The sequence below is a fragment of the Lynx rufus genome, unplaced genomic scaffold, assembly GCF_022079265.1.
Source record: "Lynx rufus isolate CCGP_SWC_20201006 ecotype Redwood Valley unplaced genomic scaffold, mLynRuf1.p SCAF_24, whole genome shotgun sequence".
Classification (NCBI taxonomy): Eukaryota; Metazoa; Chordata; class Mammalia; order Carnivora; family Felidae; genus Lynx; species Lynx rufus.
Window position 1 is genome coordinate 3,755,345 of NW_025814839.1, and position 15,502 is coordinate 3,770,846.

Sequence of the window (15,502 nt, forward strand, 5' to 3'; positions counted from 1 at the left end):
AGACTTGCAACTGGTTGGATGAGGCCCACCCACAGTATTGAGATTATTCTCATTTACTTAATGCCAGCTGACTGCAGATGTTAACCCCATCTGCAGAGTACATTCACAGCAACCCTGAGATTCGTGTGTGATTGGACAACTGGGTGCCAAAGCCTGATCAGGTGGGCAGGCCATATCAACTCCTAGTCTCCGGTCAGAATGAATGTATGCACTTAGCTCAGTGCTCACTGGGAATATGTCAGGTAGATGGTTGCCCTTACAGCTGATGTGGGAGCAATAATACCTGGATTATTATAATTTCTGGATTCTTGGGGCTTTTCTAGGCCAGTTTCATGGTGGTCATTACATTTAGCCTTTCATTCACTTATTCCTTTATTCATTCATTCCATGTATTTATGGGACCACCTGCTGTGTGCCAAGCACTGATCTAGGGACACAGCAGTGAACAAATGGACAAACCTCCCTGCCCTCCTGGAGTTTACCTTCTCATGAGGAAGACACAAAATAAACAAGATAAAGTCTGCTACATGAAGATAAGGGTTGTGAAGGAAAAGAAAGCAGAGAAGGGGGGATGACATTGAGGCTGAAGTTTTAAATAGGGTATAAGGGGAGGCCTCACTGAGAAGGTGAGGAAAGCCCTGAGAGGGTGGGGGTGAAACTTGCAGATATATAGGGGAAGAATGTTCTACGCAGAGGGGACAGCCAGTGCAAAGGCCCTGAGGTAGAAACATGCCTGGTGTGTTTGACCAGCAAGGAGATGAATGTGGCTGGAGTGGTTTGAGTGAGACACCCACTTTGCCAATGTGTAACACACACCTCACCCTCAGTGAGAGGGTGAGGGTGTAGGATCAGAGGTAAAGTTCCTTCTCTAGAGTCTCTGATTCAGACAACATAAGACCCAAGCTTTGTATAAACCTTCCCCCAGTCCAGCTAGGGCCCTTGTTTCTCTGCTGAGACACTTGTATCACACCTAAGCTCTAGGCTATAGTGGGCTGGATGACCATCCCAAACTCCTGACACAGAGAAGGCAAAAAATGCCTCCCCGGGGACAGGAATAGTAACTAATGATATTGAGGGAACACTGGGTACCAGGCATCGTACTGAAGGTGTTTCACAACACTCACAGAGGCAAACCCCACTAGAAACCTTATTGTACAGATGAGGAAACTGAGGCCCAGAGAGGCAAAGTCACTACCTGATGTAGGTCCACCCAAATGCTGCCACACAGTCAGCAAAACAGCAAAGTGGCCAAATGCCTGAATGTCATGTTTAAGGACCCTTTAAAAAGGCAGGGGCATAGATAACAGAGAACAGGTGAGAGGGGTAGGAAGACAGGAGGGCCACCTTGGGGACCCAGGCAGGGCCCATCCACACAGGCACGAGCAGAGCCATTCTGAGCAGGCCCAGTCTCTCTGCAGGGGCCTTCAAGAAGTACAAATCACTTTGGCAGCCAGACTGGGGGAGGCAGAGGAAAAGATCAAAGTCCTACATTCAGGTATGTATCTGGCATGTGTTCCCTGGCCCCGTGCAGCTCCCCAGCCCCGTCAGACCAGGAGGAGGAGGAGAAGGGGACAGTGACACTGTGAACACAGGCTCAGGTATTCTAGAATCAGGAAGGCAAGAGGGGAATTTGGGAAGGAAGTGGAAGTGGACCCAGTGGGGGTCCGAGCCCCGTCCCCAGAGGCCATATTGCTGTGGAGAGAGGCCTTGAGAAGTAGAATTAAATCAGGGGTGGCAAAGGCAGTGCCTGTAGGGGCCAGACACACAAACAAGCAGCCAGATTAGGGAAAGCCGTAGGAAAGGGTGGGATCTGGAGCAAACTAGAGGACCTGGGCCTTGACTAAGAGATGGCCACTGCTGAGCACCAGCCAGCCACTGCCATATGGCCCAATGTCACCAAGCCTCCAGATTTTTTGGAGATTTAGAAATCTGGAGTTTTATGAGAAATCTCCCATTTATTATAATATACACATATCCGTTGACTTCATTGCTCCTCCCTGTCCCCCTCACCTGCCAGGTCCAGACCTCAGGATGGGTGAGCTCATGGATGGATGGCCCCACCCAGGTCCTGGAGTGACCTAAGCATGTTGGGCAGCTCATAACCAAGGCCATGGGACAGACAGACCCCTACCACTTGCCTGGGTCCCCTGAGCTTCATAAACTCCTAGAGGGTGATCTCATCTGCCCTCCGACCGGCTTGAAGCCCCTCCAAGGGCAGGAAGCTCTACCTGTCACTGGTTCTAAAGACCTTCAAAAGAAAGGTCTTCCTTCACTACCTTGAACCTCATTCTACTTTCTGGGCCCTGCAGCAGGAGTGGGTTCCTGGGGAAAGCAGGGGGCACTTCACCCTGGCTCTTTACTTTTTCCCAGCGTTAAAGGCCACACAGACAGAGCTGTTGGAACTGCGGCGGAAATACGATGAGGAGGCAGCATCCAAGTAAGTGAACACCCTGCTGAGGTATGCCTCCTCCCTCTGACCCTCCCAGACATGCCTCCTCCCTCTGACCCTCTCAAATATGCCTTCTCTTTCTGAGTCTTCTCCCTCTGACTCACCGCCGGAAGCACCTGTTTCTTTAAGCACCCTGTGTTCCCCACCCCCATAGGCACACAGCTGTTCATCAGTCATTTGCTGTGCCATTCATGCACCACAGAGTATACATGACATTCTGGGTCGTGGCGGAGCAGGGTCTGCTGGGCAGGGGCCTCCCCGTCACCCCAACCTCCTAGGACTGTCTTCACCACAGCAACCCAGGCCAATCCTCAGCCGAGTGTCATTCACTTAAATTACTCTGGACTCAACGTGGCCATAAGACATCACTTATTCCACAAACACTTATTTAGCACCTACTGTTTACCCAGTGCTGTGTTGGGTCCCTGGAAGAAACATCAGAACGTGGCCCTGACCCCAGCTAAAGAGAAGAGACAGATGGTAACTGATGATATACAGTGATAAATTAGCTCCTTCACAGATACTGTTGAGCACTTACTGTATGCTCCGCCCTGTTCTGGGCACCTGGTGAACACTAAGAAGGGAAGAACTGAGAGCAGCAAGAGAGAATAACAGGGAGGGCGGGTCCTATTACCCAGGGTAGTCACGGAGGACTTCCCTAAGGAGATGACCTTCAGAATGCAACCCAAAAACGAGAAGGAGATGACCACGTGAAGAATGCAATGCCGGGTTGAGTGCTGGCGGCAGGGGGACAGCTTGCATGGAAGAAGGCCCCGAACATGCCTAAAGCATGCGCGGCTTAGAGTCACCAGATACTCCCCACAGGCCTCTTGTGTCCCCCACCCCACACTCAGCAGAGAGGCAGCCGAGGTGGATGAGGCCTGTCCTGGCCCCCTCGATGCTGGCAATCTGGGGGTTGGAGGGCAGGAAATAAACAAATGACCACCCTGGGGATAAGTTGAGAGAGGCCTCCCAGGAGGACACTTTAGAGCTAGGTTTTAAAATTTTCTTTTCTTTTTTTTTTTTTCTACTCCCACCAATATTAATACAAAAGGCTGGAGGGCACGGTGATGGGAGGGGGGCAGGCATCAAGCAGGGGCCGGGCCGCCAGTGCCAGCACAGCAGTGACCTTGCAGATCCTGGATGCCTGGTCCCTTCGTTTCCACACCAGTTTGAAGTGGTTTGTCATACGCTTCCTGCACGACATTTTCTTCTCTGTCCTTGAAACTGGATTACTGTGGCTTCCTGGTGGCATAAAACTTTTTGCAGTGTTTTATACCCTTGGAAATATTGCTGCATTAGCCAGTACGTGCTTTTTTTTTTCTTTAATTTTATTTTATTTTTAATTTACATCCAAATTAGTTAGCATATAGTGCAACAATGATTTCAAGACTAGGTTCCTTAATGCCCCTTCCCCATTTAGCCCATCCCCCTCCCACAACCCCTCCACCAACCCTCAGTTTGTTCTCTATATTTAAGAGTCTCTTCTGTTTTGTCCCCCTCCCTGTTTTTATATTATTTTTGTTTCCCTTCCCTTATGTTCATCTGTTTTGTCTCAAAGTCCTCATATGAGTGAAGTCATATGATGTTTGTCTTTCTCTGACTGACTAATTTCACTTAGCATAATACTCTCCAGTTCCATCCACATAGTTGCCAATGGCAAGATTCCATTCTTTTTGATTGCTGAGTAATACTCCATTGTATATATATATATATACCACATCTTTTTTACCCATTCATCCGTCGATGGACATTTGGGCTCTTTCCATACTTTGGCTATTGTTGATAGTGCTGCTATAAACATTGGGGTGCACGTGTCCCTTCAAAACAGCACACCTGTTTCCCTTGGATAAACACCTAGTAGTGCAATTGCTGGGTCGTAGGGTAGTTGTATTTTTAGTTTTTTGAGGAACCTCCATACTGTTTTCCAGAGTGGCTGCACCAGCTTGCACTCCCATCTTTTTTTTTTTTTTTTAATGTTTTATCTTAGAGAGAGAGCTCATGTGTGAGCAGGGAAAAGGCAGAGAAAGAAGGACACAGATGATCCGAAGTGTCAGCTTTGTGCTGACAGCGGTGAGCCCGATGCAGGGCTCAAACTCATGAACTGTGAGATCATGACCTGAGCTGAAGTCAGATGCTTAACTGACTGAGCCTCCCCAGAGCTGGGCTTTAAAGCTCAGGGTCCTGTTCTCTTAAGGAAGGGGATCCTGGGTAGAAGGCACAGCAGGGGCAAACACGTGGTAGCTCTGTGGACAGCTTAAGAGAATGGACCCCTGGGGGAGGCGGGAGGCCAGGCTGCCCGGAAGGGGTGCAGTGCTGAGGCCCTGTTCCCATTCCCCCGGGGCCTGAGCTCTTTTCCTCCCAGCCTGGTTTCTCTCCAGTAGGAAGGGTAGGGGGCAGCCTCCTCAGCCTTCCATTGCAAGACCCTTAGGTTCAGGCAGGGGCTGGGCTATCAGCCTGGCGGCTGCCAGAAGCCCTTCTCAGAGTCTTATCTTTCTGTCTCAGGGCAGATGAAGTCGGCCTGATCATGACCAACTTGGAGAAGGCTAATCAGGTGAGAAGACGTGTGCCAGGGTGGGGGTCTCGGGCGACGGGGGAAAGGGACTGAACCCAATCAATATGTATCGAACCGTGTGCCATGCTGAGTGCTAGGGCTGGGCGATGTTTGGGACCCTGAGCTCCCAGAAGAAGGAGGGGGGATGCTGGCAGAACACTCAGAAATAGGGTGACTCAGGCAGCAACAGTCAGGGAAGGGGCACCTGACCAGACACAAGGGTCAGGGAAGAAGACGTCCTGGAGGAAGGGCCATGTTGCTGACACCTGTCGACTAAATTGAAAATGTAGAGGGATGGCATTCCAGGCCAGGGAACAGCCTGGGTAAAGGCCAGGAGGCTGCCTACAGAGAAAAGCCGGTGCCCTTCCCCGGTGGCTGCTGTGCAGGTGACATTTTCCAGGTGTCTCCAGACAGCAGGAGGAAGGCAGCAGAGCAGTGACTGGTGAGCCCAGCCCGCAGGCCAAGCTGGGCGGTGGGTCTGTCCCAACCAGACTGTATGAGGAACCATGTTCCACAGAGCCTGGGGTGGTGACAAGGGACAAGCCCTAGCGGCTTCTTTCCCTCCCTCCCCACCAGGGGCCTCCTGCAGCCTTCTCACTTGATCCCAGCCACACCAGCTGAGCACTGGGTGGACCCAAACTTCCTTGGGGCCCCATCTTCTAGTCCCAGCCCGGGTCCTTAAGAGCCCTTTAACCTCTACGAGTCCCCGTTATCACTTACGTAGAAAGGGTCCTGCGCTCTGCCTCCTGGCCTCAGATGTGTTGCTGTCCGGTAGACAAAGCTGGCAAGACTCTGAAAGGAGGCGAGGTGTGGCCATGGGGTCTTGTCTGGAGTCTCAAGGGCCCAACACATCTCTACTTGCCCCCGGGTCCCTGCAGTGCCAGCAGCCAGGGACATGGCCAAGAGGGGCCAGCAGGATGACAGAGCAAGTGGTCATTTCCCCAGAGGAGCACACTTGCAGCTGGGTCCTGAAACCCAGGAGCCGTTCTCTGGAGGAAAGGCATTCCAGGAAGAAGGCACAGCAGGAGCAAAGGCCCAGAGGATGGCTGTGCAGGCATAAGGACAGCCCTGCTCCCGCCTGTAGAGGAAACTTGGAAAAGGGTAGCATTCATAGGGTGATGTTTTTGAATAGGCAATACATTTACATAGTTCAAAACTCAAAAAGTTTGAACTCCCTTCTCCCTCCCCAACTTGGCTCTCCGGTTCCCCTCCCCCTGGCAGCCTCTCTTACCTATTTCTAAGGTCCCTTCTAGAGATCCATTCACAAGCCCATGAATCTATCTACTTTTACCCCTTTTTAAAACACAAACTATAATATATACTGTACCCACCCTTCTGAGCCTTATTTTTTCCATGTGTATATCTTAGAACTCATTCCATATCTGTATAAAAGTAGTCCGTCTGTTTTACTGCCTGTAGTATTGTAGTACGTGGACGCACTGTCTCCCAACCCAGGGACGGCAGACTTTCCGTAAAGGGTCAGAGAGTAAGTATGTTTAGGTACGCGGGTCTCTGACACAGCTGTTCAGCTTCGCTGTATGTGAAAGCGCAGACAGTATGCAAGTGAATGAGTGTGGCTGTGTACTAGAAGAATTTAATTTACGAAACAGGCATCAGGCTGCAGTTTGCCCACCGTGGTCTAACCAGTCCCCTGTTGATGAAGATTTATGGTATTTCCAGTCCTTTACCATCATCATCAGGACCACAGTGAACGCCTTTGCACGGATATCTTTTCACACGTGCGTGAGCCACGTGTGAATTTACATAGGGTAAATTCTTAGAAGTGGAATTACTGGGCTGAGGATCTGTGCGTTTTTATTTGACAGATGTGGCCAAACTGCCCCCCCCCCACTGTAGCAAGTTAAAAGAGGGCCTGTTTCCTTATAGCTCGCCAGTATTGTGTGTCATCAAACTTTTGGATCTTTGCCCGTCAAGTAGGCTCGAGAACAAAGCTCTTAGAGTAGTTTGGATAGGAAACAATTTTTTTAATGTTTCTTTTCTGAGTTTAAAAGTAAAACTTCATTATAGAAAGTATGGAGAAGAAAATAAATGTCATCATATTAGGGTTTTTTAAATCTGTATTAATATTATCCAGAATGTGAACAAGAGGATTCTGGAGCAGAGCAGGTTGATATTACTAGTAATAACCCTGCCAGTTCGCCCCAGTTCTTACCCCTGAGGTGACAAGAATCAGATAGCACCCCGCATGCACCAGAGTTTGTACTGTGGGCAAGGAACCCCCCCCCCATGTGACTCTGGGTCGTTATATAGGAGAGGGACTTTCTGAGAGAGGGAGAAAACTACCTCCCAAGTGCCAGTATGAACAGAAGGGTGAGGATCCTGGGTTCTTCACATGTGGAATGCAAATGCTTCTCTCCAGGGGAAGATAAGACTGGTAGGTTTCTAGCAACTTTAAACCCAGCTTTACAACCCAGGAGATGTCATCCGCCATTGACATGTAGACACATGCCTTCAGAGAGGTAAATCCCTCTGCAGTTCTTCCTGGCTAATCAGTCACAAGCTGATTTCCAGGCTTGTCATTTTGCCCACATCCTAAATTTCAGTCAGATTTGCTTGGAAAGCCCAAACTGTGTGGAAACATAAAAGTATTTCTCTACAGCCCCACACACCCAAAACCTTTGCCAAAACAAAACTGTCTTGAACCATTTCTGTAACAAGGCAGGATATCAGTAAGTAAATGAACAAATCAGTTAAAAAAATAAATTACCAAAATGTGAACATGGATGTGTGTGGGTCTCCATGTGCATATAATAGGCATAGCATCTTGATTGCCAAGGTCAGCATGTAAGTCAACCATAATCAGTATAACCTACACCACCAGCTGAGGGAAAAAATACAGTCACAGCTCTTCCAGTTTTAGTAAAGTTAACCAACTTTAATAACCAACTGACACATTTATATGTGTCAAGCACCTGGCTAAGATACCTAATGAGCTGTGTTTTACCAGATCACTTACTTTGCAAAACAACCCTAGAAGGTAGTTACTTTTATCATCCCCATTTTACAAATAGGGAAACTGAGGCTGGGCAGATGAAGTCTCTTGCCTAAGGTCACACAACCAGGTAGTGACAAAGTACAGATTTCTCTCTAAAGCCACAAGGCTACATTGTTAACTCTTGGAGTCTCTCTTCCAGGCTTTTTTCTTAGAAATTTTTGAGGAGTTAAGATCTACCATAGACCCAGTTCAGTAAACTGGCATTCTGATTTAGATGTATTTCGGAACACCTCTGCAGTAGATGTATTTCATTGCCCCCATTTCACAAGAGGAAAACTGAGACCCAGAGAGGGGAAGTGACTTGCCCAAGGGCCTGCCACAGCTCATGGAAGCCACCTCTGCAGACCCTCCATCCAGGCCCCATTCCATGCTAGGTGACATGGGAGCTGGAGACAAAGGCCCAGCCCTGCCTGAGGCATGCAGAGTGATGGCAGAGGGCCATGGCGGGATCCAGTATGGCCCTGTTCACCTCTTAACTGCGCTTGCCCCAATTCTCCCCCCCCCCACCCCCAGCGAGCTGAGGCTGCCCAGCGGGAGGTAGAAAGTCTTCGAGAACAACTCGCCTCAGTCAACAGCTCTATCCGCCTGGCCTGCTGCTCCCCCCAGGGACCCAGTGGGGTAAGGATGGTGGGAGAGTCAGAGGGAAAGGTTGGGAAACGCCGTGTTGGTGAGTATGAATATGTGGATGACGTCTTGTGAGTCAGTCATGTGCATCTGTGTGAAATTATGCACATGACTGTATGTGGATACAGTGGGCATAGCATTGCCCAGGTCAATGCATAGTTTACTATAATTACTATGACTTGCTTTACCAGCCGACGGTCAAATTACAGCCAGAGCTCTCTTCAAGCTCAGGCTTTCATATGTGATTAATAGGAAGTCCAGCATCCTCCTTTGGAGGCCGTTCTTTACTCCAAATTGTCCAAAAATGCCAGCAACTTACTCAGGCCAAAGAGGACCATTTCTATTGCCAGATGCCTGGCAAGAATGGGTGGGAGGGAGGTAATTGGAGCTGTAGAGTGGCGGTGCGGTTTGGCGGTTGCCACCAGGTGTCGCCATTGACCACTGGTTCTCAATTCCTGCCAGACCGCAGTGGGACCGCTTAACCGAGATGGGAGACTGACACTCCCGTCAGCCCTTAGTTCCGAAAACATGATTCCAGTAGGGCTTCCCAGACAGCCACGTGCTACAAAGAACCAGTCTTTAGTCGTCAACCTTGAGGTTCCTGTGTTAAGCCTGCTTAGTTAGTGCATCTTTTTCTTTCCTCCTGGTTGGTGCCCCTCTGGGGTCCTGGGGTCATAGAGATATCATTCAGAGCCACCCCAACCTACCCTTCTGTCATGTGTTAAGGTCTCCATTTCAAGACACCTGGCTGGCTCAGTCAGTAGAGCAGCTCTTGATCTTAGGGTAGTGAGTTCAAGCCCTATGTTGGGCATGGAGCCTACATTAAAAAAAAAAAGAATCTCCATTGTTCCTCTCCCAGAAAGCCTCGGGTTTCTTCTGTAAGCTGGTCCACCTTCTTTCCAGATCTCTGCGTACCAAGGGACTAGATTCCCAATTCCTTACATAATAACGGGTCTGCTCCAGGGTGATTTGCAGTCTCCACCCATGAACCTGAAATGGCCAGCATGGTTTTCACTTCAGCCGACACCCTGGTACATAGACCGGTGTGCCTGTGTCTGTCTTTCTGTTTAAAGATTGGAATATGTCTCCATGAACATGTGTTACTATGAATGTGTGTGTCTGTTGGTGGCCTTTGGGCAAATAACTGTATCCTTAATCTAACTGTGCCTCGGTTTCCTCATCTGTACAAGTAAGACCTGGACCTGCCTTGTAGAGCTATTGGGATGATTACACGTAAAGTACCTAAAACAGGGCTTACCCTATAGTCTCTTCTCAGTGGATATTTGATGATACTATTCGTAGTAGTAGTAGTAGGCTTGGGGTGTGTCCGAGGTGTTTTTGCCCACGGCTCATGTGATCTCTGAGCACATACATGTCTCTGTGTGTCACCGTGACATGTCCATCTGAGTATATCTCTTTAATACCTGGGTATTTCTGTGTGTCTGCATGTCAGCAGGAGGACTCCAGCAGGTCCTTGTGTCAGTGTGTCCTATGTCTGTAGGTGTGTCCCCCTGTGTCTGTGTCCCAGGAGGCAGTGTGTATATGGCAATGTGCCTGTATATCTGTACAACGCAAAGAGTGAGCATAAGAGAGGCTGAAGGCAAGAGAGCTCATGAGGACACCTCAGAACGAATTTGCCAGTGGTTCTTAATTAACCCCCGTGGAACCCAGCAAATGCCTGTGCTAATCAGCCATAGGGAATTTTGCCGGTTTGGAGGGTGAGTTTTTCTGAGCACAACAGTGGCGCTCGATGCTAATTAATTTAATGTGTTAATGGCATCCGCTTCCTGTTTTAATTGGCATTTATCTCCCTGGAAGAATAGCCAGTATTGGTAGTGGTAGGTTGTGTTTTCTGTTTTGTTTTGTTTTGTTTTGTTTTGTTTTGTTTTTTCTAACGCTTCTTAGATTCATTTGTGACTGAGCTCAGGACCAGCCCGACTTCAGGCCCTCCCAAACATCAACCTCCTTTGTCTTTTTCCAGGACAAAGGGGCCATTTCCTAAAATCTGGAGGAGCCATGGGGCTTGGGGCTGAGGGCAGTAGCTGCAAGGTCTCACATCTAACCCTGAGGGTCTGCCTGGAATGGAGGGGAAACATCTCTCTGGGATAGGAACTGTGCCCAGTGTAGAAACCTAAACCTTTATCTGTGAGGTAACCTCTGCTGGGAATACCCAATCCCTACCACTTCCTCACCGGGTATTGCCCTTTTTTTTTCGTTCCTTTTTAACAAATGCTTTCTGAAGTATAACATATATAAGAAAAAATGTGCTTATCAGCTTATCGTAAGTGTATAGCATGTTGAGTTTTTCAGAGATACTGTAACCAGCAACCAGTTCAATAAGTAGAATATTCCCAACACCCAGAACAATGCCCCCCTGTGTTCCCATTCGGGGGCTACTCCCCAAGGGGAACCACTCTCCTGACTTATAACAGCACAGCTGGGGTGTGCCTGTTTTCATTACCTGATCTTAATTGGAACACACACACACACACACACACACACTTTTGTGTCTAGCTTCTTTCACTTCATAGTATATCCGAGAGAGTGATTCATGCCGGTGTTAGTTGTAGATTATCCATTTTCAATGCTGTATAGTGTTCCACTGTGTGGATGTACCACAACCTGTTCATCCATTCTCTGGTTGGAGGGCACTTGGAGGCATTTGGAGCCCAATTTGGGGCTGTTACAGAGAGAATTGCTATGAATATTCATCTTGGTGTTCACATGTGTATCTTAGTGCATAGATAGCTGCTTTTCCCTACACGTACCAAGCAGAAACACGTCTGCCCTTGGTGAATGCTGCCAAGCGATTTTCCAAATCACTAACTTGTTCTTAAACTTCATCAGTTTGGAGCCATCTTTCTCCAGAAAACCTCCTCTGCCCATTCCCCCTCAGTTTGAATAATAGAGGGAAATCATCCAGGCTGGTAGGACTGGCCTGAGCAAAGGCTCAGAGGTAAGAAGAGGAAAGCCAGAGGCTGTAAGGAGGAGCTGAGTCACTCTGGGGTGCACGGCGTAGGGGCCATGCCGTAGATGGATTTCCCATTCTGTTTGGGATTCAGGGGTGGAGCCCTGCAGCCCCCTGCCCCACACCTCCCAGCCCCTCAAAGCCCCACTCTGTCCTCAGGATAAGGTGAACTTCGCGCTGTGCTCAGGCCCCCGGCTTGAGGCCGCCCTGGCCTCCAAGGATCGGGAGATCCTGCGGCTGCTGAAGGATGTGCAGCACCTCCAGAATTCTCTGCAGGAACTGGAGGAGACCTCTGCCAACCAGATTGCGGACCTGGAGCGGCAGCTCACGGCCAAGTCCGAAGCCATAGAGGTAGCCCTTGGGAGAGGAGGTGTGCAGACAGGATCTAGGCAGGGCATCCCCAGACAGAACGACGCGGACCAGCCTTGAACCATCTTTATTTTCTCCTCTAGAAGCTGGAAGAGAAGCTCCAGGCACAGTCTGACTATGAAGAAATTAAAACAGAGCTGAGGTACTCAGCAGAGGGGGGCTCCACAGAACCCCCAGCCCTCTTCCTTGGCAATGCGGGGCCCTTGGCAAAGTGCATGATCTTCCTCCTCCCACCACATCCCATTTTGTGATGCCCTTGTCTCCTCTCCATGGCACCTTGGGTATCAAAACCTAACCATGCATGGCCCTTTGCCATCAAGAGCCACCTGTTGGAGAGCATGCAGGGTAGCCTTGTGGTCAGTGCTGTGATCAGTGCCTTGTGATCAGGTTGGCTGGGACCCGCGAGTGTGGGAGTGGGTTAATGCAGCACCCCTCCAGGTATCGATGGAACCGGTTCACAGGCCTGCTACTCAAGGCCTGTCGTTGCCCTGAGTCCAGTGTTATGTAGGGTCCACGGGGTGGGGCAGTTGTTCTCAATCGGGGAAGATGAGCTAGAGGAAGGATCTCTCAAGACCTCTCCCGAAGCCCGGGGAATGTGGCTGGCCTTGGACTCTCTCCACTTTCTCTGGCAGCATCCTGAAAGCCATGAAGCTGGCCTCTAGCACCTGCAGCCTCCCGCAGGTGAGTGTTCCCGCCACTGTCCCTGCGTTGCAAGCTGACCTTGAGAGCCGTCTGCCCACCATGCCCTCTCAGCCCAGCTTCTTGTCTCCTCAGGGCATGTCCAAGCCCGAAGACTCGTTGCTCATGGCAAAGGAGGCCTTCTTCCCCACGCAGAAATTCCTTCTGGAAAAGCCTGGTCTTCTGACCAGCCCTGGTAGGGGAGGCAGGATGCTCTTGGGGCCAAGGGGCCGGGGTGGGGGCTGTTTGTGGGCCTCTGGCCTTCTCCACTGCCTCCCATGCAAGCAGGAGAGTGATGGAGAAAAGGGTGCACATTGATCGAGCACCCGCTGTGTGCCTGGTGCTGAGCTGGGTGCTCTCCATGGCCAAGCCAGCTGGCAGTGTCCCGCACAGTGTCCACACTTGCCTTCCTCACACAGTCACCCAGGCCCTCCCAAGGCCCTCCAAAAGGCTCCAACTCATCCCCGATCCTTGGTGAGCAGCAGGAAGAGGTCACAGGGCACAAGGAGGGCATTCACATTGCACCCCCCACAGCAGGCTGCTGGAAGTGGCCTGTAGACATTGCTGTCTCCCCAGATCACCTCCTCAGCTCTTCTCCCCACACAGTGGCTCCATGACTTTGTCGCCATGTGGCCCCGGCCAAGACTCTCTGTGCTGCCTCTGTTTCCTCATCTATAAAATGGGGTCAATAATGGATCCACTTTGTGGGTGCTGTTCACACGGGGAGTGCAAACACATAGGATGCCTAGGACGAGGAGGGCTGGAAGGCAGGCACCAGGAACGGGCATCCTGCTGAGGTGGGCATTGATCTGAACTCCCCACCTCGGGGCCAGGTGCTAGCACGTAACAAGTGCTCCATGAGTGTTCTTGATGGGGTGGGGGTGGCTGCCCAGAACTGGAATGTGGGCCAGGCCTGCACAGGTAGGGATTTCAGAATCAGAAGGGTAGCTTTTAGTACTGCTGGATGCCTATAACACTTCTCTCCCCCACCCTGCTGCCCTCTCTCCCCTCGTCCTCCCCCTGAATTTCTCCCTCATGTGTGTGTCTTTCTGTCTTACACTGTCTCTCTGCCTCCCACTTTGTATCTCTGTCTCTGTGCCTTTCTGTCTCTTTCTGCCTTTCACACTGGCTCTGCCTCGCTGCCTCTCTCCATGTCTCCCCTGCGCATCCCTCTTATTTCCCTCCCCTGTGCATCCCATCTCCCCTGTGCATCTCTCTTATTTCTGTCTGTTTCCCTATCTCTGTTTCTCTGGTGTCACTCTCTGGGTGTCACTCTCATGATTTCTTTCCTTGTCTCTCTCCCTCTCTCTCTCTGTCCCTCTCTCTTTCTCTCTCTCTCTCTCTCCCCACCCCCATCACTGTCCGCTTCTGTCTTTCTCTCTGTCTCTCCTCTTTTCCTCCATCTGTCTCTCTTGGCATTCTAGAGGAGGACCCTTCAGAGGATGATTCCATCAAGGACTCCCTGGGCACAGAGCAGTCCTACCCATCGCCTCCACAGCTCCCGCCACCGCCAGGGCCTGAAGACCCCCTGTCCCCCAGCCCTGGGCAGCCCCTGCTGGGCCCTGGCCTGGGCCCCGATGGCCCAAGGACTTTCTCATTGTCCCCCTTCCCCAGCCTGGCTTCTGGGGACAGACTGGCAGGGGACACACTGCTGTCCAAACATATGATGCCCCCGGCCACCTTCAAGGGGGAGGCGGCTGGCCTGCTGGTGTTCCCCCCAGCCTTCTATGGCACCAAGCCGCCCACGGCCCCTGCCACCCCAGCTCCTGGCCCTGAGCCACCCGGGGCCCCCGAGCCTGTAGATGGGGGTGGGGGCAGCACAGCTGGGGCAGGGGCCGGAACCGAGGAGGAGCAGCTGGACACGGCGGAGATTGCATTCCAGGTGAAGGAGCAGCTGCTCAAACACAACATCGGGCAGCGGGTGTTTGGCCACTATGTGCTGGGGCTGTCACAGGGCTCGGTCAGCGAGATCCTGGCCCGGCCCAAGCCCTGGCGCAAGCTCACAGTGAAGGGCAAGGAGCCCTTCATCAAGATGAAGCAGTTCCTGTCGGATGAGCAGAACGTGCTGGCTCTGAGGACCATCCAGGTGCGGCAGCGAGGTGAGGGCCCGTCCCGAGGTGAGGGGCTCGGGCCCAGCCTCCCCAGCCAAGCCCAGGGCAAAAGTCTGGCTGGGGGCTGAGAACACAGGCTCTGGGGTCATAGCCTAGTTCTGCCACCTCCCAGCTTTGTCACCTGGGGCAAGTGACTTTGCCTCTCTGTGCCTCCGCCTCCCCCTTTGTAAAATAAGGAAGTGTATCCTCGTCCCTCCTTCCTGGGGCCTTTGGCTACCTCTTGCTCCCCACATGGGCCTAATGGGACAGCTCAGGCTGATCATTGTGGGGAAAAGGCTGGGCCCAGGAGCTGCCCTGGCAGGTATTTCCTGAAGACCTCCAAGCCTCCTGCCAACCTTGCCAGACTTGATTTTTAGGGTAATCCATGTGAATGGCCCAGGCTTTGACCTCATAAACACCTGAGTTTTGAGTTCCAGCTCTGCCATTCACCCACTGAGTGACATGCCTCAGTATCCCCATCTGTCCCCATCTGCCAGCCTCCTATGAGGGTTAAATGAGTATAAGCTGCTTAGTACAGCACCTGGAACATAGTAACTGTTTGAGAACTGTTAGCTATGGTGGTGGCAGCCATCATTGTTATCATATTATTATTAATATTAATACTAATACTATTTCAAGTCAGAATCATTTGTAGATCCGGTTTGTTACACAGACTGGCTAAACAGCGGTCTTGCCACACGCACTCAAGGTCTGGCCCTCCCTCTCCCAGCCCTGGCCCTGGAGCCCTCGAGGG

General features: G+C 51.1%; 1 protein-coding gene across 1 annotated transcript in view; it reads left to right on the forward strand.

The window, feature by feature from the left end:
• CUX2 (cut like homeobox 2) overlaps positions 1–15,502 on the forward strand; it is a 263,190-nt gene that overhangs the window by 226,623 nt on the left and 21,065 nt on the right. Inside the window, 9 exon segments of the mRNA XM_047088255.1 lie at positions 1,419–1,495; positions 2,371–2,437; positions 4,955–5,003; positions 8,533–8,637; positions 11,771–11,962; positions 12,064–12,122; positions 12,613–12,661; positions 12,755–12,854; positions 14,083–14,757. Of these exon segments, the coding sequence (XP_046944211.1) occupies positions 1,419–1,495; positions 2,371–2,437; positions 4,955–5,003; positions 8,533–8,637; positions 11,771–11,962; positions 12,064–12,122; positions 12,613–12,661; positions 12,755–12,854; positions 14,083–14,757 (1,373 nt within the window).